Genomic DNA, 19,798 nt, shown 5'->3' with positions numbered 1-19,798 from the left:
CTCCTACACAACGTCACATGATGTTGTGCTAACTTCATAGCCGCCAAAGCTAGCTCTAGACTGTACTGTAGTGAATGTTGTTTACTTTCAGCACCCATACAGCTACAGTACGCCCTCAACCGAAAATATGTCAAGAATGCCAACTAATATCATACAGAAGGTCAGTGAACCTAGGCATGTGAATGATCGTGACCGTTTGGCAAGCTACCAAGGCCACTTGACGTTCGATACTCCTGACTTTGAGTGTCCCCAGTCTTGGAGATCTCCTAGTACTAGTGCTGTACGAAGCAAGCCGTCTAAAGGTCTACACGTTCAAAGATCTAGCTTATATTCAACAAGAGCTGGTTCCACTCCAAACATGGCTAATGCGTTTGGGAGTGAGCACAGAGCCATGAGTGTCTCTAGTGACTCTAGCAGTGACTCAGCCGGAGAAGCTATCGGTCTAGTGGAGCTAAGATCTACCAAAAGTGAGTTGTTGTGGGCTCGTTAAGTGGTTGTTGCGTTACCATTTGTTTGTGTAATATTTTGCTTAATTTCGACTTGCTTGTAGTGCTAGTGGTATGTAAATTAATAGTTATGTACTTTAATAAGGCTGATATGACATACATGTACGTATAGATGAGGTTGTGTCCCAGCTTAGTCGGTTCACTTTGTGTGGGGCAGTCAAGGCCAAATATTGAATTGAATAAGTTTATCCACAGGGGAAAGCACATAGGCTTACAAAGGTGCTCCCAATAATAGCAGCAGTTTAATATAGCCAACTGTTTAATATGCCATCTAGCCTGGGGAGTTGCATCCATAAACTTGTCTTCAATCACATTTTGCATCATTGAAGACCGTTTTAGACCATGTGTTTCAAACGTTGTTCCAGCATCAATCAATAAGCATAAAGAGAATAAACCGGTTCCTATTTTGGAAACCTTGATTGTTCCTTAGAATGCCTTAATTTGCACACTCATGCATGCAGGTAACCTCGCTATGTACATGTACATGTATTTGTCTCTCTCACACCACTTCAAGTACACACATTGAATCAATGATGGCATGGTTTCAATTTTAATATACATTTCTGCTTAACTAAGCTCTCTGTACATACCCCATGATGTACGTACACCAAGGACTTCCACTTAGATTTCTTCCTTTCAGTTATAAGTTTGGCTTCATTTTATATTTTCCAAATTCACAAATTAGCACAGACAGCAGTATCATTAATTTTATCAAGTTTCTTCCCTAACTATGTCAAGTATTTGCCGACTAGGTTTTATGAAGGGAATTTTATGTGTTGTATGTACAATAATTATGTGTATGAAATAGGAAATTGAACTGTCCGCTGTGATTGTATGTCTGATTGGTTGTTAGATGGTCATTCAAATTGTGGAAGTTCCAATTAGGTCCCTGAGCCTAAGGCCAATTTGTGTATGGTCTCTGATCCTAAGGCCGTTTGTGTCTATGTCTATGTTTGCCTACAGTACTTTGCATTAGTTAGCGCTGCCAAATAGTGTTATTATTGGTGCAATAATTACCATTTAAGACGTATTGTGTTACTGATGTGGGTGGGTGGGTGTATGCACGGGGCTACTATGGCTGGGGATATTGTGATTGTATGGTATTTATAGCTGACATCTGAAGTGGTGAAGTTTGTTCACCCGCTTAACCCACTTACTGCACACTGCACTGTTTGTTTATTTTCTCACCCGGTGAACAAACAGTTGCCGACGGTATCTTGTACTAGCCCTCCTAATAGTACATTAGCACAGCCATATATTCTGCATAGAAATCAATTGTTGTATCTGTGGAAACACTCTTGTACTATAAATAATACATATAATTATAGTCAATTTAGCTCCTATCATTCAACGTATACAGTTAATGGCAAGTACCGTATAGCGAGTAATTTTCGGGGGACAAAATATTTGTTATTGAGACATTTCGTGGGTAATATTTTCGTGGTAGCTGCTTGCACTGCAGGTAAAGGTAGGCAAGGTCGCTTCATTCGTGGGTAAAGTATTCGTGGTCAGACCTCCAACCACGAAAATCACGAAAATTACCTATACGGTATCCTCTCTTGGGACATCTTAACTTTGCCATGGCAATGCGTAACGTAATTTGATTTTTAATTTCCGTTCACACCTCTACAGTTGCGGCGATGTTGCCTAGTCATCATACAGGCTTGAACGAACGCATGAGCACAATGGACAGTGGCTTTGGAGCTTCTCCTTTGGACCTGTCCAAACAGCCGCTCAACATGGAGGACATCGAGTGAGTGGGCGGGCACAGAGGGGACCTGTAGCATGGTTTGTAGTACTGACTGAAATTGATAATTTTGTTCCAGGTTTCTTCGTCTTGTGGTCAATAATTATAAATGTACATGTGTGCGTGGAATTGTATAGTTAAAATGCTCAGCTGGCTTGTAACTGTAGTCGTTTCAAACTCATTATGAGAATCCATGGTTACTAAGTTGGCATTTCAACTGCTTAGAACAGCTGTTAAAACAATTGCTCAATGGTGAAATTGAGTACGTTTATTTTTAGTGTGCATGCAATAATTTATAATTATGTACAAAAAACACATGCAAGCTGATACAACATCTTGTATTATTATTCTGTAACATCATAATTATAATACATGCATGTCTAAATTATAATTATTCTTAATGTACTTACATGTAGCTATTATATACTGTTCTATTCAAGCATGACACGATGACTTGCGCTATTTCTACATTTGCTGATTAAATTACATGTTAAACGTAACCTAACCCCATCCACCCCCACACACACATGCCCGCAGTTGGTATCACTTCAACATCAGCCGCCATGTTGCTGAGAGTATTCTTATATCCACCGGTGAGGACGGCAGCTATCTTCTGAGGGACAGCACCTCCAACCCAGGGGAGTACACTCTCTCTGTCAGGTGAGGGAGGCTAATGCCTTAAATACGGCACTATCATAGAATGTCCTTGATCTTGATCTAAGCGTATCTGGTGATTATAGTGCCTGTATGTGCTACAGCTAGCGTAATACTGAAAAAGATATTAACCACCCCCTTTTAGGCTATTATGCAGCCATACTTGTATTATGTAGCATATTAATTTGCTTGATTCGTGATTTTGGCCCAATGTAAAAGTCTCCCTGTAAGATTTCAAAACACTCTGACTTACATATAACGTAAGTGCAGTAGCTACTACATGAATCCACTATACACACAACCTCCCTCCATGCACCCTTACCCTCCCATAGGGCCAAGCACACGGTGAAGCACTTCCCTGTGAGGTGGGATGGAAATGAGTTCTGTTTCGGGTTCGGAAGGTTTGCTGGGGTGCAGCAGCTGAGGGAGCACTTTGCAAGCAAGCCAGTCATCGGAGGCCAGTCAGGTGGGTGGGTGGTCGTAGCAAATTACAATAAAACTACATGTATAGGGATTATCCTTGAGCAAGTGGTTGCACTTAAAGAGGTGGGCTGTCATACTCTGGAAAATTTCGACTTTTATTGCTTGCATGTACATGTAATTTATATCTTGTGCATTTCCTTCCACATCATATTTTCCCCTTTCAGGAGTGCTGACGCTGCTCAAGTTCCCGTACCCTCGCTGTGTTGAGGAGCCAGAGACGTATGACCTCATACGAGTACATGCTGAGTGGGGGGCCAAAGAGGACAGCAGCAAGACCAAAGAGTGCTCTCCGATATTTGCTGTGAGTAGGTTGGAATCTGTAACAGGCGCTAAGCTTGACATGAGGTCATAATTCATTTTCTCTTGTTTACCTGCAACAGACATACTGTGCGTTTAGTTTTATGATTAGCTAGGAGGGATCATTTTGATGTTGTATGTACGTATATATAATTTATGGTTTGTCAATATTATTCTTTCTTTCACCCAAACCTCCAATTAACAGATTGCTTCAAAAGAAGGCTATCTCACGAAATTAGGATACCATAGAAAGGTCAGTCTGCACTCTACACGCAATCTTAATGAATACACTTGTGAATTCACATGACCATCCTACATAAAATTAATATTGCAGAGCTGGAAAGTCAGATGGTTTGTTCTCTTCAAGAATGAGCTCAGCTACTACAAAACTAGAGAAGTGAGTTAATTTATTACTTCTTATCACTGTTTCTGTACATTGTAGTCACGTTTTTGCGGAATAGCAGCCTTTTTGCATGCGCATGAATCATATCTTTAATTTGTGGGTATACATGTTTGCGGTATATGCTAAATCAGCAAAAACTGTGAATATTTTATATCCTCGAAATACACCCGCGATACGGTACTCACATTATCATTCACTCAGGAAAAGAAGCCGATCAAAACCGTCAATCTTGAAGATGTTTTGGACGTAGTGGCGGACGAGGCGCTGGGGAAACAGAACTGCCTCAAAATGGTGACCAGAGACAGAACGTACTTCATGTTTGCCAGCTCAGCACAAGAAGCTGAGGAGTGGATTAGGATCATCAAGTGGAAATTGGTACGTGGTGATGAGTGAGCATAACCTTGTTGTCGATTAAGACCATTATCTGTTCGCCACAAGTATAATGTTCCTACATTCAGGTAAAATATATTATTGCAGACTGGCATATTTCAGTAAATGTGAAAGCCTGATGTTTGTGGTACTGTATGCATGATTACAGCATTCAGTGTAATTGTAGCATCTATATCGGTACCGTACAATGTGAAAGTTTGGCAATTTGTGATTTTACCAAGGATTTAAAACTACCAATATTAAAGCTAAGAAGCAGACAGAACATCATGCATTGACATAGTAGCCACACCTCAGAAGCCAAATTAAATGAAACCACCGTGAGTGCTGATGCCTCGGTGGAGGCGCCAAAGCATTTGCATTCCCTGTAGAATAGTGGGAAATAATCGACCATGATTTTTGATATGCCAAAGTCTATTAATTCCCTCGCGTAACAGTTTTGCAGCTTTTTCCTCACTCTTGCAGCCAATCAATACCATAGCTATAGTGTTCTAGTGAGAGCTAATTTAACTACATGTACTAAAGTAGCAACACTCCATTGACTGGTTGCTATACCACTATTCTAAAAAGGCTGAAATGGCATTCTAGGTATATATAACTCGTAACTCAAGAACGAAGCATTATTTGCAAATACACCCTTTGACTAGAAACTCTTACTTGCACTTCATTCATCATGAGCAGCTGTAGCTTTCTACACAGGGCGAGACACACAGACAGACAGACACACACAAACACACTACGGTACTGTATACCTCGCTGCGCATGCACACACCGAGGTATAAAAAGGTGGAATGTCTTATTCGCTGAATTGGATATAAATTAATAGGTAATCACAGCGTATATGGGTACATGAAGTAATTCGAAATGTTTGTACAATCTATGTTTGCTCCCTGCAGGATCATCCCAGAGGAACCGAGTGCAAATAAATGTTTAGCAGCCGATAATAATTATTGTGACAGTCAGTTCTGCATGCATGTGTGTTGTGTGCTTTCTATTATCTTTGTAACAGATAAGTTTGTTTTTAACTCACCATTGAATATTTTTTGCACTTCTGTTTATAATCCCTCTGTATTAATTTCCCTTTTAATGTCATACCGGCCATTAATGTTTTCTGTGACACGCCTTATGAAACTGGCTAGCTGTTCTGAGAACATTAGTAGTCTGGTAATTGGGTAATTGGCATATTCTTCTTTTCACTAAAAGTTAAGAAAGTTCAACCTAATTATTGTAACCACCCACTCACTTCCATATGATGCTTGACTGGTACTGTAAGATCCATTTCAGTTGATGTATTTCATTGTGTGCATGTTCTCACAGTTCAGGCTACTCCAGGCCTCATACTGCCAGCAGAGAGAGAAACTGGACTGGGTTGTATACCAGAGGGCATGACTGTCAGTTATGAGTGCACTGTCACTGATCCATTAGACCCCCCTGTTGCCTCTACAGTGTGGCAAGGGAGTGCATTTACCTGTTCCTCGTCAAAGATAAGCTTTCTTCATTCTTCATTTGAACCTAATGGAGTGAGTGGCTCTTGCGGTGACCTGTCTGCCATGAGTGTTGGGGTCAATGGAAATGAGTACACCTCACGACTGACTTTGACGGCAACAGCGGAGTTGAATGGAATGACTATTAATTGTACTCTGAGTTCAGTAGTGGACTTTGGAAGTGATACTGTAAAAACCGGAGGTGAGTATTTTTCACTTTTTCAAGTACTAACTGTACGCTATTTTCCAGTCCCACCCCATCCCCCTCAAAGTGCCGTGGTGGACATTACTTCCACCTCATCCCTCACTGTTAGTTGGGCCCCGCCCTCTGAGACCAGCAATGTGGGAGGATATTTATTCACAGTGACTGGAGAGGACTGTGGGCGCTGTGAGAACACGACTGTCAGTGCTGACACTACAAGTGTGATCTGTTCTGGTTGGACGGCCAGTAGTCAGACCTGCGCCTTTGACTTGAGGAGTGTCTCTCAAGACTGTGGGTTTACCAGTGATACTGCTGCAGTGGCATCTGTTGTTTTGTCTGGTAAGTAAAACCAATACAATTATTACAACGTCATATCTTTCTCAGGTCCTCCATCCCAACTCTCTTTGGGGAACTTGCAACAAACATGTTTGTTTGAAAGTACTAATGCAGTTCTTAGTTGGACGGTGAGTGTATGAGCTTCACTGAAACTGTAAGTGTGTGTTTTTGTAATAGGCTCCGTCTGGGTATCCCCCTGTTCAAATTTATCATGTGATGATCAACAATGGAGCTATAATGTCCACCTCTGGAGCTGAAACAAGCATCACCATTCCTGGCTCCATCTTTATAAGTGCTGGAACCTACTCGTTTAGTGTGAGAGCTGTAAACATCTTAGGAGAGAGTGCTCCACTATTGACAGATTTGGATGGTATGATAAATGTGGCTTATGAAAAGTTATTAATTTTGTTGTTGCCTGCAGTTGCACTGACGAGTGTATTAAGTTCTAATTCAGTTACAATGATGAGCGTTACTCTAACATTCTCTTTGAGTAACGCCGGTTGTGTTGGGCCATCTGTTAGCATCATTGTTTACTACCAAGAATGTACTGACCAGGTCAACTGCCAGTGTCCACAAGATAATAGCTTTTCCACTAATGAACAGTCTATGTCTATTGCCTCGACATCCTTCACAATTGTTTACAGTAGCCTTCGTGCTAGTGTCATTTATTGCTATCGCTCTGAAGTGGTGAATGCTGGCATCGTCGTTGGCTTTGAAAATGGTCGAATGTTCACCACCACACCTCCTGTCCCTCCCGCTCTGCTTGCTAGTGCCAGATTAGTTAGCAGCAACCCTCCAACTTACCAGTGTGTGAACTCTGCCGAGGGATTCAACGGTGGATCGTCACATATTGTTGTTGCGTCGTACGATCCAACGATTGGAACTTATTCTGTCCCAGCCTGTTCAAGTGAGTGAAATTAATCTATTATAATTAGTGCCATTTTAACTATTTCAGTATTCGTTTGGCTGGTTACCGTAATCATAATTATTGTTGTTGTCGTCCTTGGAGCTCTGTTTACTGTTGGGTTGGGTGTTGGCTGTTTTTTTGGTTATCGCCGTAAGAAATTGACTTCTCAGGAAAGCCAGTGTGCAGTGTACGAAGATCCTGACAGTTTACCTAGTGATCCAAAAACAGCTGGCAATTTAGCATATGAACATGTTGGTGGCAGTGGTAAGAAATCAACTGAAATGAAGGGGCCAATATACGAAGAAGCGGAGGACATTAAACCAGACCCCCACACCCAGGGGAATCTCGCTTATGGACATGTACAGCAGTTCAGTTAGTTAAGTTCAAACAGTGAGTCTGTCGTATATGTCAGTTCGCAAATTACTCAATAGATGTAATAATTATGCACAATATCAGCTTTATACATGTACATCTGTGACTTTTTTGAGAATTTCATGCATATCATTATTTTTTCACAATATTCGGGTGACTTCTCCAAGTTGCTTTTGTATAGCATTTCATACACGATTATTATGACGATCTTTACTAAGCACGCGTGCATCTACACAGACATTTAGATATTCAGCCATAATATAGTTTTGCTGCTGAATCAGTAAGAATGCAAGCCTTTATTGTAGTATTTTCTTCAAATCCGATTAGCTGCACGTGAGCTTGATTTCTGTGTGATGTGTGGCTAACTAGCTAGCCAAAACTCAGTCAGGGTAAATGATCCGGCAGCCTGCCTATAATATACAGAAGCTGGTTAGGAAACCCATAGCCCCTACTCTTACCCCACTCATGGAAGCAGTACAGGAACTCCACCCATGTGAGGACATTGCATAAGACTGTCGAAGTTTAATATACGCCCCCTTAATTTGAAGGGGACATGACCCAATGGAAAAACTTTTGGGATTTCTACGTACAGCTCTGCATGCTATGTGGTAACAGCAACAGATTGTTATTATAGTGAGCAATCTCTTATTGATGAAAACACCAACCTTTGTGTTTAAGGTCTGGAGATCTGGTACAACATTAGTGGATAATAATTATAGCTTATCTAACATAATTATGCATAACATATTTTACATAATTACGCTGTTTCGTACTCAATTATCTCTACTTTAGGGTTAGCGATGGAACTCAAGCAAATGTACATGTCACGCATAAACAAATAATTTTCTTTACTTCGAGAGATAATTGATGTTGCATACATTTTTTTACGATCACCCCCGTTTTCATCTAAACATTTTTTTATTTGTAGCTTATTGTCAGCACAATTTCTTAGAAATGTTCCACTATTATGCTCACAAATTTGTGGCATTCTACTCTAACTTAGAAGGCACAGATACTGAAATAATTTACACTGAAAGTTAGTAGTATGAGTCACACATTTCAGGAACAACACACACGTAGAGCCAAATTGTGCACGTAGTTCAAGTATATCATAATTTGTAATTTTGTCAAATTAACGCCCATTCCATCTTCCACCCAAACCACCAACAGATAGCTTCAAAAGAAGGCTATCTCACTAAGTTAGGATACCACAGATCGAAAAGTTAGTCTGCACATCTGGAGTTTCCCATCATAAATTATGGTGTGTGTTTAGCTAGATTGTGTGTTTAGCTAGATACATGTAAAACATCTGTTCAATCAAAGTACATACTAGATTAATTTCCCTAAACTTAAAGGGAGTCGTTTCCGGTCTAAGTACATACTGCTCTACATACTGCTCTACCCCGGGCGTTAAGTTTCATCGTACAGTGGCAAACACATATTTTTGTGTCCACACACACACGTATACACACAGGGTAATTATTAACCTGTGTAATTATTATACATTGTAGTAAACTTAATAGTGTAAGCCTCTACATGCAGAGGCTTACCAGTAAGCAGCTGCCAAATCTCTCAACGGTCGATAGAGCTTTGCGACCAGGAGAAGTTTGATGCAAACACGTCACATAAAAGTCATTCCCTTTGTAATTTGCTTCACTTTCGCTAACAACAACTTTGCACTTTTACAATAACTGTTAAACAATCTGAAACAAACATTGGTGAAGAATGACCAATAATTTATTTGAATTACTCCATTTAGTAGAGGGCATGCATGCAACAGCTTGCGAACAAAACGGTGGAGTAGTGTACAGTATACATAGTATATCCCCGGTCTGTGGCTTTAGTTTTGCTCGCACGTAGGCCGGGTTGATATAGTCATGCAGTTGTATGCCCTCTCTCCTTTTGTACGCCCTTGGTAATTGTACATACACGCAGATTATCTGCTACTGAGTTGCTACATTCACTGATTGCATGCATATAGTGTGATCAATCAGTGTGATAATAAAAGTATAGTGCTACATATAATACCAAAATACAAGAGCATCGGCACATTTGTGAATAAAGAGTTCATATAATTAATTGTCATAGATATGATCTTCATCTCCCCTCTGCCCACTCCCTGACCCAGTGGGTCCATATGCTGGACACTCACTCAGCTTAATAGCTGTGGGGGGGCCACCCACATCCAGCTTCCTTATGTTTTCATAAGAAGCCACCTGATCGGGTGAATCATAAGCTAGCTGTTGTTTGTTTTGGAAGATCTGCTTCAGTTGACTTCTGCATGTGTATATAATTATGCAGGTTTTCTAATGATACTACATCATTCCACAAAATCACCTTGCTTGTGAAAGTTGTTTTTTCCCAATAATGACTAGAGTGATCAATACAACAATGGCTACCACGGCAATTGCTAGCAACACTCCCAGTGCTACTGTAGGTCCATCGATAGTTAATGGTGCAGGAACTGAAAAAAATTGGATAATTCATGTTTAATTAAAGTAAACACAATTGATATTTACACATGCACACACCCATTATCGCACCTTGCACCAGCACACATAATGTTTGAATGGCATCACTAGCTCGGGGAATAGTACAGCAGTAGACACCTCCTGCCAGCGTTTCACTGCCATGATGATTCAGGCTGATAGTTCTGACACCTCTGGTCATGTAAAATCCGTCTGATGGACAAGTATTACTTGCTTCGAGTATGCTGTTCCCGTCTGGTCCTCTCCACCCTCCAAGAGCTCCTCCAGTGGGATTGTCTTGCCCCTGCAACAGGTGATGAGTTCAGTGTGACAGGTAAGGGCAGAGAAGCCCTCTCCAATGAGGGACAAAGAAAGAGTTGTGCTGTTAGTGTAGACGGTGCCTCCAATGGACAAGACAATGACTGCATGCAGGGGAGCACATTGATTATAGTATTGAAGCCGTGTAGGTCACTCACATTCACATGCAGGTTCACTAGAGCTCCACATTCCATTAGCTAATTGACATGTTCTGGTCACATCTCCAATAAGCCTGTATCCAGCATCACAGCTGTAAGTAGCTGTTTGGAGGTAAGTAGTTCCGGAGGATGTGTTCACTGCTCCATTGGTTGGGTCACCCAGTTCTCCACAGTCGACAACTGTACATGTATTGAACACAAGTCAATGTTCACCTATTAAGTAAATTAATATATATATGTAAGGCCTATAGTTAGTCATATTGGTTACCGTTCACATATTTTAAAACTTACTTGTACAAGTAACATTTAATGGTGGTGTTGGAAACCAGGTACCAGCACTAGTGCCATTACTCTCACAAGTTAGTTGTAGAGCTGTTTCACTAGTTGGTGTGTAACCAGTGACACAGCTGTAGGTGGCCTCATTGGTGATTGGGTCGTATGAAATCGTTCCATTTGTATCCATGAGAGGACTCAGTGTGGGGCAGGGAGCTGTATAGAGGGGGTGGTTAGTTTTGGGCATGCTAGACAATAAATTTAGCACTCACTGAAGGTGACACATTTCCGCTCGGCCTCCACACTGCCATTCATCCTCACACAGCAGTACTCTCCGTCAGGGGGAAAATAGTCATGGCCACGGAACAGAGCATAACGATTCCTAAGAGTTCTTCCACTAGATAAATCGGTTTCAATATCAAATTTGTTTTCAATCTCAGTCACTGTAGTCCCATTAGGAAACTGCCACTCTACATTAGTGTCTGTGGTGAAGCAGATCCAGGGACAGCGGCCATATCCTGGTCCAATAACAGTGAACGAGACAATATCTCCAGTATGGTCAATAATAGTGGAGAACTCATTGGCTGCGCATGCTGCCAGTCGCACTGCACATAATAAATTTAGCTAGTTCATGATGTTTACAGTCAGCTATTGTGAGTCAATGGCATCAGTGATATTATTGCATTGACAATGCAATAATATTGAGCAAGCTAGATCTACTGTAAGCAACTGCACTGCATATATATATACTGTATATCATCAGCTCACCCAAAGTCTGCCCATGCACAAGAGAAATACTTCCCAGCAAACAGCAGAAAAATTGAGTTACAGTAGCCATTCTGTCCATGCAGTAGAACAAATACACGCCCTCACATTTTTATAAGAGTAGTACGCCCACACAATCACTCTCCCACACCCACTTCCGCTCCTTGTTAATTCGCTGGAGCCTTCCGTCACCAAATAGTTTGCTCCTCTGAGTTTGCTCTAGAAGCTGAGTACGTGTCACTGTGTATACGTATGTACATACATCTAGTACAGTGCTGATGACTTAATTTGCCTGTTTAATGTCTTTGCTCTATATAGCTTTATTCAGTCATTATCAGAACGATCTATTCCTCTCTCTCCCTCAACAGGTTGGTCCAGCTATACTCGTGTTGGGGAGAGGTCCCATCATCGTGTGATCTTGCCACCTCACTACTAGAGCGACTGCACTCATCGTACAAGCACTTCCGACAAGAAATCTACATACCCACATTGTAACCAACTATAGATCTCACCCGGACATGTTTGAGCTCCCGTCGTCCCTGTTCAGTTATGAGACTCCCCTTACTCCACCGTCTGACCGTGACCCCCCATCCCTACACCCCCTATACCCCTATCTCCTTGACTATTGCTATACCATTTGCTGAAAGTTTGCTGTAATGGCTGATTACCCTGGATCAAATCATCACTAACAAAGAGTAAGTGTTAAAATGGGTAGATCTAGTTACAATAGCACCTTGAGGGCTATGCCAACACTCACCAAACAATTGTGCTATCACAACACTAGGAGTGCAGTTGTAATGAAAGCACTGCGGGTGCTGATGCCCTGGTGGAGGTGCCAAAGCTACATAACATAAAACTACTAATAGCTAGCTTTGATGAATTTTGCTGCATGCAATCATAGATACACGAAAGAAAGGGATAGGCAACACCCCACGTGATGCTAGGTAAATGCAGTGTGTGACGTCACACCCTCTGGTTGGAGGCAAGTTGCGCTCAAGAAAGTACACAATGATCCCTATATCTGCTTATTTTTCTCGTAGGGGGCCTAAAAGAGAAATTCAAAGCAATCAGGCATCATGCACACATACACCCAGCACTACTGATAGCTACAGTTGCTATGTTAGTGCCGAGCTTTCTTTTATTCAGCTTGATTTGTGTGAAAAAACACCGATTTGTCAGTTTATGTACCTATATCTCCAATATGAAATAATTTTATAACATGTACGTTTCACAGAATTAAAGTGTGTTTATAACTGCATGGAACAAAGCATATTTTCCAGCTCTCAATGCAGTGAAGTAGTAGCAGCACCATGAAACGTTTGTCCGAAGTCCAGAAAGTTTGCGTACCTCTCCTGCTCTTACTGTACATGGTAATGTAGTTTGAAGTGCTCTAAGACACAGTTTAGGTATTAGAAAGTGGAACACAAGTATCTTTATCTGTATTGTGTGATCGAAGAGATGGCATTTGAAGGACTTGGGAACAGACCTGTTATGGTTTGTAGAGTGTACTGACACCCCCTTTGGAGCTCACTTTCTCATCACTTTGCATATAGTAGCTCTAAAAGATTAATAGCCTATGTCTAAGTCTATCTGGTGTCTCCTCAAGAGCACAGTTTGCTATAATACTATAAACTATTACTGACATTTTGAGTGCACACACCCCTTTTTGCTCATTACACGCCCCTTTTTAGCAACTCGCCTCATCCAACGGAAGTGCTGGGTGTTGCCTATCTCTTTCTTTCGTGTATCTATGATGCAATCAACCGAATAGTGGGTAATGATCAACCATGATTGTTGTTAAAAACGATCGATGCCAAAAGTTCAAGTCTAAAATTAATGGCTGCAAGTCAGCAGAGCCTTGCAGCTCTCTGCTCACTCTTGCAGCTACCAATAGCTAGCGTTCTAGTGCAGAGCTAACTACTAAGTAGAGTAGTAACACTCGGTGAACAAGTTTTGCTACGGACTCTTCTGAAAAGGCATAACTCGAGAACGAAGCATTATTTTTCAAATCCACGAATTAAAATCCAAGTAAACATGACTAGAAGCCTATAGAAACTCTTACTAGCACTTGATTCATCCTTGAGCAGCTGTAGCGGTCTACACACACACACACACACACACACACACACACACACACACACACACACACACACACACACACACAAACACTACCGTATACCTCGCTTGCACATGCGCACCGAGGCATGATAACTGCTACGTGTTTAAAGGGTGCTATTACACTTGTAAGACCTTGTGGAACACTTTAAACATGCACTTTCCTATAATCATAGATTAAAAAGGAAGGGGATTGGAAGCGACCTGTGTAAAAGGTTGAAACACTCCGCGTTATAATTGATTTCGCGCTCGCGAATATGTTGTGGTTGATTGTTCTGTGTTGTATTTTAATTGTTTCTAGCTCTTCTATCCACTAGCAATCAGGGACTGGAAGGAACTCTAGAGAAGTAAGTTTATACCACTGACAAGCTGTAAGTCCGGTTGTCTTTACTCAATTTTTTTGGAGTTTAGCTTGAATTACTCTATGTCAATTTTTCTCTTTCCCTGCTGTGAAGTCAAAACAGGACATTGCTTGGTTATTAAGTGCTACATAGAATGGCTTCATGCTATGGATATAAGCTGTACTGTTCATAAACATTTGCAGTTAGTCCTTCAAATTGCACCGTGCAAGATGCCTCACTTACTCTTTTTTTTTAAGAGTAGCTGATAACAACCAGCATGACATCATTGATGAGAGGTATACTCATCAATTAGTGGAACTTGCAGATGAACACCACAAAGAAGTGCCATCTCGTAGCCAAGCTAAAAAATTGATGAAGGTGACTTTTGGCGGAAGGCGCTCCTGGATCCTAAAGGACACTCCAACCGTAGCTGAAGTTATCCAAGTTTTCCCTTCACTAAAATCATCGAGCGTGGTAAGCTAGTCATTAAATTTTACTGTGCCATATGCCTTGATTAATTATAAATGTCCCAGATTCGAAGGGAACTTTGTTTAGTTCTGGGTGTGGACAAAGCAATTAACAAACTTTCTGGCTAATTGGTGTCCATTAAGTGTTGGTCTATGGGGGAAAAGAAACGAAGCCTTCTGTTCAGAAACTGTGCTCGGAGTTTGCTAAGCAAGAACAATCACAAGGTATAACTAAATAAGTTATGGGATACATTCAATGTACCTAAAAGACAAGCTATAATACCAACTTTGTATTTCAAGGGGCAGTCTCACATGCGAGACAATAATCATTTTAATTACAAAAACTACTATACGTAAAATGAATAATGTCATGGTAGAATAATACTCTGATATACTAAAGGGTTGACTTGTTAATGTTCTCCAACAGTTGATTGTTTGATGTTCCTCAGACCTACAAAATTAAAACAACATTAATTTTTACCAACAAAATAATACACTATAGCTTGCTTATGATTTATTGATGAACTATAGTGAGCATGTGCCTTTCCTCACCATGTGTTTCATTATTTTTTGCAGATTCCCAAGGCGTTCAAACAATCCGCCTGCTCTCGGCAATATTGGCTACCAGGAGCAAAGAGAAGATCCTTCATGAGTTCCCTGTAAGTTGGATACGACAGTATTACAATTATATACTTTGTACCGTGTGTATATAATTATACCGTCAAGAGTATATAGATATGAGTAAGAGTGTTGAACTGCTGTAGTAATCGTGGAACCACATTTGCCTTAACATGCGTCATCACTGTCGTTACTATTCAATTAATGAGTGCTGTTAAGTAAACTGTGCATGGTCTGTGGTTTGTAGAACCAATCACAGCATGTGCATGCGGTTTCTGGGAGGTGTTACTAACATAGTACTGATTACTATCAAGTGATGACGCAGGAGCAGGCAAATGCTGTTACTAGCAGTTCAACATTCTTACTCTTATCTACTCTTGATACCCTGCATGTATATATATATAATTATACCTTGTACTGTTTCACCAATGTTACAGTATAAAGTGGGTTTGTATAATTGTTTACAAACAATGAATTCATATAAAGTAGTTTTAATGACATTCATGAGTATATGTGACTCTGGTCCACTGCACTTAATTGTTGTTGTACATGTGTTGGTTTGTCAGTTCGTTTACACAACATTGAACCAGTTATTCTGCAAAAATACTATCTTGCGTGCAATAAATTTAATATGCAGACTCGAACTAATTTTATGAATTTTTACTGCCACATGCAGGGGTCTGTCAATTTAGACGAGGGGGCTGAGAAACTACCCTCCTTTCCTCAGATAATGAGGCTGAGACACGACGAATCTACCCAATATTTTATTGCAGTAGAAAAGGTATTATTAGAGAGTGCCAGTATAGAAGGAAGTGTGCTCGATCTCATTGGAGCATACTATTCCTTTGATATTGTTTACCCCAGGCAGCTCTATCCATTATTAATCTTTATTCAGCATATTATTTTTAATATTTTTGACCAACAAAGAATGCCAACCATATTTTGTGCACTTCCTTAGACAAATTATAGGCATTCGATATCACTTATTTAATCACCACATAATCTTAAACTGCTTATAAACGTTCACTATCTTTTATCATTCATGTATCACCATCGTGTATCACTATGCTGTATCTTAAATTGACTGTTCATTATGTCCACTGTTATTTGTTGTTCGTTTATGCTGTATCATGTTAACGTTATTCTTGTTGCTATGACAATGTGGATATACACTAGTGCATGCTATGTAAACACTTGTATGCATGTCATGTGAGCACATTACCTATACAGTGCGTGCTATATAAACACTTACATGCATGTCATGTGAGCACATTACCACCAGTGTGTTAAACTTAAGCAGTGCAACGAGCACCCTAAAAGGGTGTTAATTAACACCCCATTTTTAACAGTGTATAAGCTCACGTGATCTAGTTCATATCCCCTTCTCTTCAATCTCTGCACACACACACACACACACACAAACACACTCAGTCTACCGTATACCTCGCTTGCGCATGCGCACCGAGGCATAATGAATACATGTACAGGGTTTTGCATGGTTCTTACAACGTGAACTTTTAACCCGCATGCGCACACAGATTGGCCACCCGTGACCATGTGATGGATTCTAAAGCGAAGTCCAGGACTTGTATGTAGCTGAGGCTAGCTAGCTGCCAGTAAAATCAAAAGTGGGCAGTCAATCTTGAGATGGTATTGTCACTGTCACTGGTCCTGGGCAAGGCTGAAACACTGTTGCATGATCCAGCATTCGATTGAAGTCTTTATAAGGATACGGCCAACTTAGAAAGTGCGTGTACAAAGGATATATTACATGCAATCATGCATGTCCTACTACAAAACCAGGGTATTAAAGCTTCAACTTCTACCAAGTTCCTGTTGGTTCGAACTCATGGATGTATTGTTTTGACCACTATGTCAATCCAACCACAGTGAACTCTGCTACATTCTTAACAATTAATGTGATATCCATATAAGGAGCGCTCTACGCCAAAGATTCTGCAAAACCCTGTGTACCTTCACGTTATATCGATGTGACCGTATTTATGTCAGAGAGCCAGATTAGCGAGAGTCTACTGTAGTTGTGTGTGCTTGTAAACAGGGCACCTCTTTATTACAGCCACTTGGTCTCCCAATGGTGACCACTATAGACAAGGGTGACCACTATAGACAGGATTACCTACCTAGATGTACACTGTACCTACCTTCTCCTCTCCATACTGAATATCCTCTTCTGCAGACAATATTTGAACCCCTTCACCAAATCTTTGTGTACTGCCTGTGAGCCAAATGAAATAGTTAATAACATAACAGCAATTTTATAGAGCAGTTTAATATTGGGACTATAGCTAGAGCTGGCACCATTGGTTTAATCATTAATACACCAGGCTGGATGACTGCAAATAACTTTAACTCCTGCCCATGTAACTCGTGCTCATTCACAAGATCACTATAATTATAATTATAGCTAATTTTTTAACTTTTGGTACAGATGCTTCCACACGCTGGAAGTACTCTGGCAGCATCACATCACTCTAGTGTTGCCCACCAATTATCAGTGTACACACCACCCTCCACTGTTATATGTTTAAATAGAGTTTGGGGCTGCCCACTTTGATTTATTGCCCTTCTATGAGCTGAGCTAAATGCAAGTGTGGACTTAAAAGACGTGCTCATTTTCATCACACTTGGCTATCTAGTCTGCGGTGCATGAGATCTTGAGATATATAACTAAGGTGGATCTCTGCGCATGTGCAGACAGGTTAATTAAAAGTTCATGTTGCAAGAACTCTGCAAAACCCTGTACACTTGTGATCATGAATTCACATGACCATCCCACACACATAATTATTATTGCAGAGCTGGAAAGTCAGATGGTTTGTTCTCTTCAAGAATGAGCTCAGCTACTATAAAACTAGAGAAGTGAGTTAATTTATTACTTCTTATCGCAGTAGTTTCTGTACATTGTAGTCAAGTTTTTGCGGAATAGCAGCCTTTTTGCATGCGCATGAATATGATATTTAATTTGTGGTTATACATGTTTGCGGTACATGCTTCATCAGCAAAAACTGTGAATATTTTATATCCTCGAAATACACCCGCGATACGGTACTCACATTACCATTCACTCAGGAAAAGAAGCCGATCAAAACCGTCAATCTTGAAGACGTTTTGGACGTAGTGGCGGACGAGGCGCTGGGAAAACAGAACTGCCTCAAAATGGTGACCAGAGACAGAACGTACTTCATGTTTGCCAGCTCAGCACAAGAAGCTGAGGAGTGGATCAGGATCATCAAGTGGAAATTGGTACGTGGTGATGAGTGAGCATAACCTTGTTGTCGATTAAGACCATTATCTGTTCGCCCACAAGTATAATGTTCCTACGTTTAGGTAAAATATATTGCAGACTGGCATATTTCAGTAAATGTGAAAGCCTGATGTTTGTGGTACTGAGTACATGATTACAGCATTCAGTGTAATTTTAGCATCTATATCGGTACCGCACAATGTGAAAGTTTGGCAATTTGTGCTTTTACCAAGGATTTGAAACTACCAATATTAAAGCTAAGAAGCAGACGGAACATCATGCATTGACATAGTAGCCACACCTCAGAAGCCAAATTAAATGAAACCACTGTGAGTGCTGATGCCTTGGTGGAGGCGCCAAAGCATTTGCATTCCCTGGAGAATAGTGGGAAATAATCGACCATGATTTTTGATATGCCAAAGTCTATTAATTCTCTCGCGTAACAGTTTTGCAGCTTTTTCCTCACTCTTGCAGCCAATCAATACCATAGCTATAGCTTTCTAGTGAGAGCTAATTTAACTACATGTACTAAAGTAGCAACACTCCATTGACTGGCTGCTATACCAATATTCTAAAAAAGCTGAAATGGCATTCTAGGTATATAACTCGTAACTCGAGAACGAAGCATTATTTGCAAATACACCCTTTGACTAGAAGCTCTTACTTGCACTTCATTCATCATGAGCAGCTGTAGCTTTCTACACAGAGCGAGACACACAGACAGACACACACAAACACACTACGGTACTGTATACCTCGCTGTGCATGCACACACCGAGGTATAAAAAGGTGGAATGTCTTATTCGCTGAATTGGATATAAATTAATAGGTAATCACAGCGTATATGGGTACATGAAGTAATTCGAAACGTTTGTACAATCTATGTTTGCTCCCTGCAGGATCATCCCAGAGGAACCGAGTGCAAATAAATGTTTAGCAGCCGATAATAATTATTGTGACAGTTAGTTCTGCATGCATGTGTGTTGTGTGCTTTCTATACACTTCTTATCTTTGTAACAGATAAGTTTGTTTTTAACTCACCATTGAATATTTTTTGCACTTTTGTTTATAATCCCTCTGTATTAATTTCCCTTTTAATGTCATACCGGCCATTAATGTTTTCTGTGACACGCCTTATGAAACTGGCTATATAGCTGTTCTGAGAACATTAGTAGTCTAGTCTGGTAATTGGGTAATTGGCATACCTTAAGGTGACATATTTTCGCGTGTAT

At 40.5% G+C, this 19,798-nt stretch overlaps 3 protein-coding genes and 1 long non-coding RNA gene across 9 annotated transcripts; 3 read left to right on the top strand and 1 right to left on the bottom strand.

Annotated features, from left to right (window-relative positions):
• Positions 1 to 32: 32 nt before the first annotated feature.
• LOC135341415 (dual adapter for phosphotyrosine and 3-phosphotyrosine and 3-phosphoinositide-like) lies at positions 33 to 19,607 on the top strand. 2 transcript variants are annotated; one of them, XM_064537972.1, is made up of 9 exons: positions 33 to 467; positions 2,139 to 2,259; positions 2,791 to 2,913; positions 3,240 to 3,373; positions 3,555 to 3,691; positions 3,893 to 3,940; positions 18,119 to 18,181; positions 18,392 to 18,565; positions 19,466 to 19,607. In XM_064537972.1, the coding sequence occupies exons 1-9, from the start codon at positions 128 to 130 to the stop codon at positions 19,493 to 19,495; spliced, it is 1,170 nt and encodes a 389-aa protein (XP_064394042.1). In that variant the 5' UTR covers positions 33 to 127; the 3' UTR covers positions 19,496 to 19,607. The 2 variants fall into 2 exon arrangements, with proteins under 2 accessions (XP_064394042.1, XP_064394034.1); XM_064537964.1 differs by lacking the exons at positions 18,119 to 18,181; positions 18,392 to 18,565; positions 19,466 to 19,607 and adding exons at positions 4,022 to 4,084; positions 4,292 to 4,465; positions 5,374 to 5,599 and having other exon boundaries at positions 34 to 467.
• On the top strand, positions 5,781 to 13,916 carry LOC135341095 (uncharacterized). Of its 5 annotated transcripts, none has more exons than XM_064537589.1 (6): positions 5,790 to 6,502; positions 6,548 to 6,627; positions 6,677 to 6,869; positions 6,921 to 7,406; positions 7,455 to 9,039; positions 12,129 to 13,916. In XM_064537589.1, the coding sequence occupies exons 1-5, from the start codon at positions 5,863 to 5,865 to the stop codon at positions 7,781 to 7,783; spliced, it is 1,728 nt and encodes a 575-aa protein (XP_064393659.1). In that variant the 5' UTR covers positions 5,790 to 5,862; the 3' UTR covers positions 7,784 to 9,039; positions 12,129 to 13,916. The 5 variants fall into 5 exon arrangements, with proteins under 5 accessions (XP_064393678.1, XP_064393668.1, XP_064393643.1 ...); XM_064537580.1 differs by having other exon boundaries at positions 5,791 to 6,163; positions 6,212 to 6,502; positions 6,677 to 7,406; XM_064537573.1 differs by having other exon boundaries at positions 5,789 to 6,502; positions 6,677 to 7,406.
• LOC135341471 (C4b-binding protein alpha chain-like) lies at positions 9,776 to 11,857 on the bottom strand. The gene is made up of 7 exons (XM_064538043.1): positions 11,764 to 11,857; positions 11,268 to 11,600; positions 11,014 to 11,211; positions 10,723 to 10,902; positions 10,322 to 10,668; positions 10,116 to 10,242; positions 9,776 to 10,055 (listed from the first exon to the last, which is right to left on the bottom strand). Exons 1-5 carry the CDS (start codon positions 11,840 to 11,842, stop codon positions 10,445 to 10,447), a joined length of 1,014 nt encoding a protein of 337 aa, XP_064394113.1. The 5' UTR covers positions 11,843 to 11,857; the 3' UTR covers positions 9,776 to 10,055; positions 10,116 to 10,242; positions 10,322 to 10,444.
• LOC135341869 (uncharacterized) lies at positions 14,750 to 16,034 on the top strand. The gene is made up of 3 exons (XR_010396679.1): positions 14,750 to 14,908; positions 15,260 to 15,342; positions 15,978 to 16,034. It is a non-coding gene; the product is annotated as an uncharacterized LOC135341869 (long non-coding RNA).
• Positions 19,608 to 19,798: the final 191 nt, after the last annotated feature.

Source organism: Halichondria panicea, chromosome 1 (assembly GCF_963675165.1).
Source record: "Halichondria panicea chromosome 1, odHalPani1.1, whole genome shotgun sequence".
NCBI classification, from domain to species: Eukaryota; Metazoa; Porifera; class Demospongiae; order Suberitida; family Halichondriidae; genus Halichondria; species Halichondria panicea.
Note: the sequence above shows the minus strand (reverse complement) of the source record. Positions and strands in the feature narration are given on the sequence as shown.

What these genes read in the sequence shown, in the direction of transcription:
- LOC135341415 (XM_064537972.1), top strand. Translation starts at nt 128, where the DNA reads ATGTCAAGAATGCCAACTAATATCATACAGAAGGTCAGTGAACCTAGG. An exon ending in AGTGCTCTCCGATATTTGCT is followed by an intron (nt 3,692 to 3,892) that starts GTGAGTAGGTTG and finishes TCCAATTAACAG; the next exon opens with ATTGCTTCAAAAGAAGGCTA. An exon ending in GGATCATCAAGTGGAAATTG is followed by an intron (nt 18,566 to 19,465) that starts GTACGTGGTGAT and finishes TGCTCCCTGCAG; the next exon opens with GATCATCCCAGAGGAACCGA.
- LOC135341095 (XM_064537573.1), top strand. Translation starts at nt 5,863, where the DNA reads ATGACTGTCAGTTATGAGTGCACTGTCACTGATCCATTAGACCCCCCT. An exon ending in GGCATCTGTTGTTTTGTCTG is followed by an intron (nt 6,503 to 6,547) that starts GTAAGTAAAACC and finishes TATCTTTCTCAG; the next exon opens with GTCCTCCATCCCAACTCTCT. An exon ending in ATGCAGTTCTTAGTTGGACG is followed by an intron (nt 6,628 to 6,676) that starts GTGAGTGTATGA and finishes TTTTTGTAATAG; the next exon opens with GCTCCGTCTGGGTATCCCCC.
- LOC135341471 (XM_064538043.1), bottom strand. Translation starts at nt 11,842, where the DNA reads ATGGACAGAATGGCTACTGTAACTCAATTTTTCTGCTGTTTGCTGGGA. An exon ending in GCGGAAATGTGTCACCTTCA is followed by an intron (nt 11,212 to 11,267) that starts GTGAGTGCTAAA and finishes CCCTCTATACAG; the next exon opens with CTCCCTGCCCCACACTGAGT. An exon ending in TAGTGAACCTGCATGTGAAT is followed by an intron (nt 10,669 to 10,722) that starts GTGAGTGACCTA and finishes CCCTGCATGCAG; the next exon opens with TCATTGTCTTGTCCATTGGA.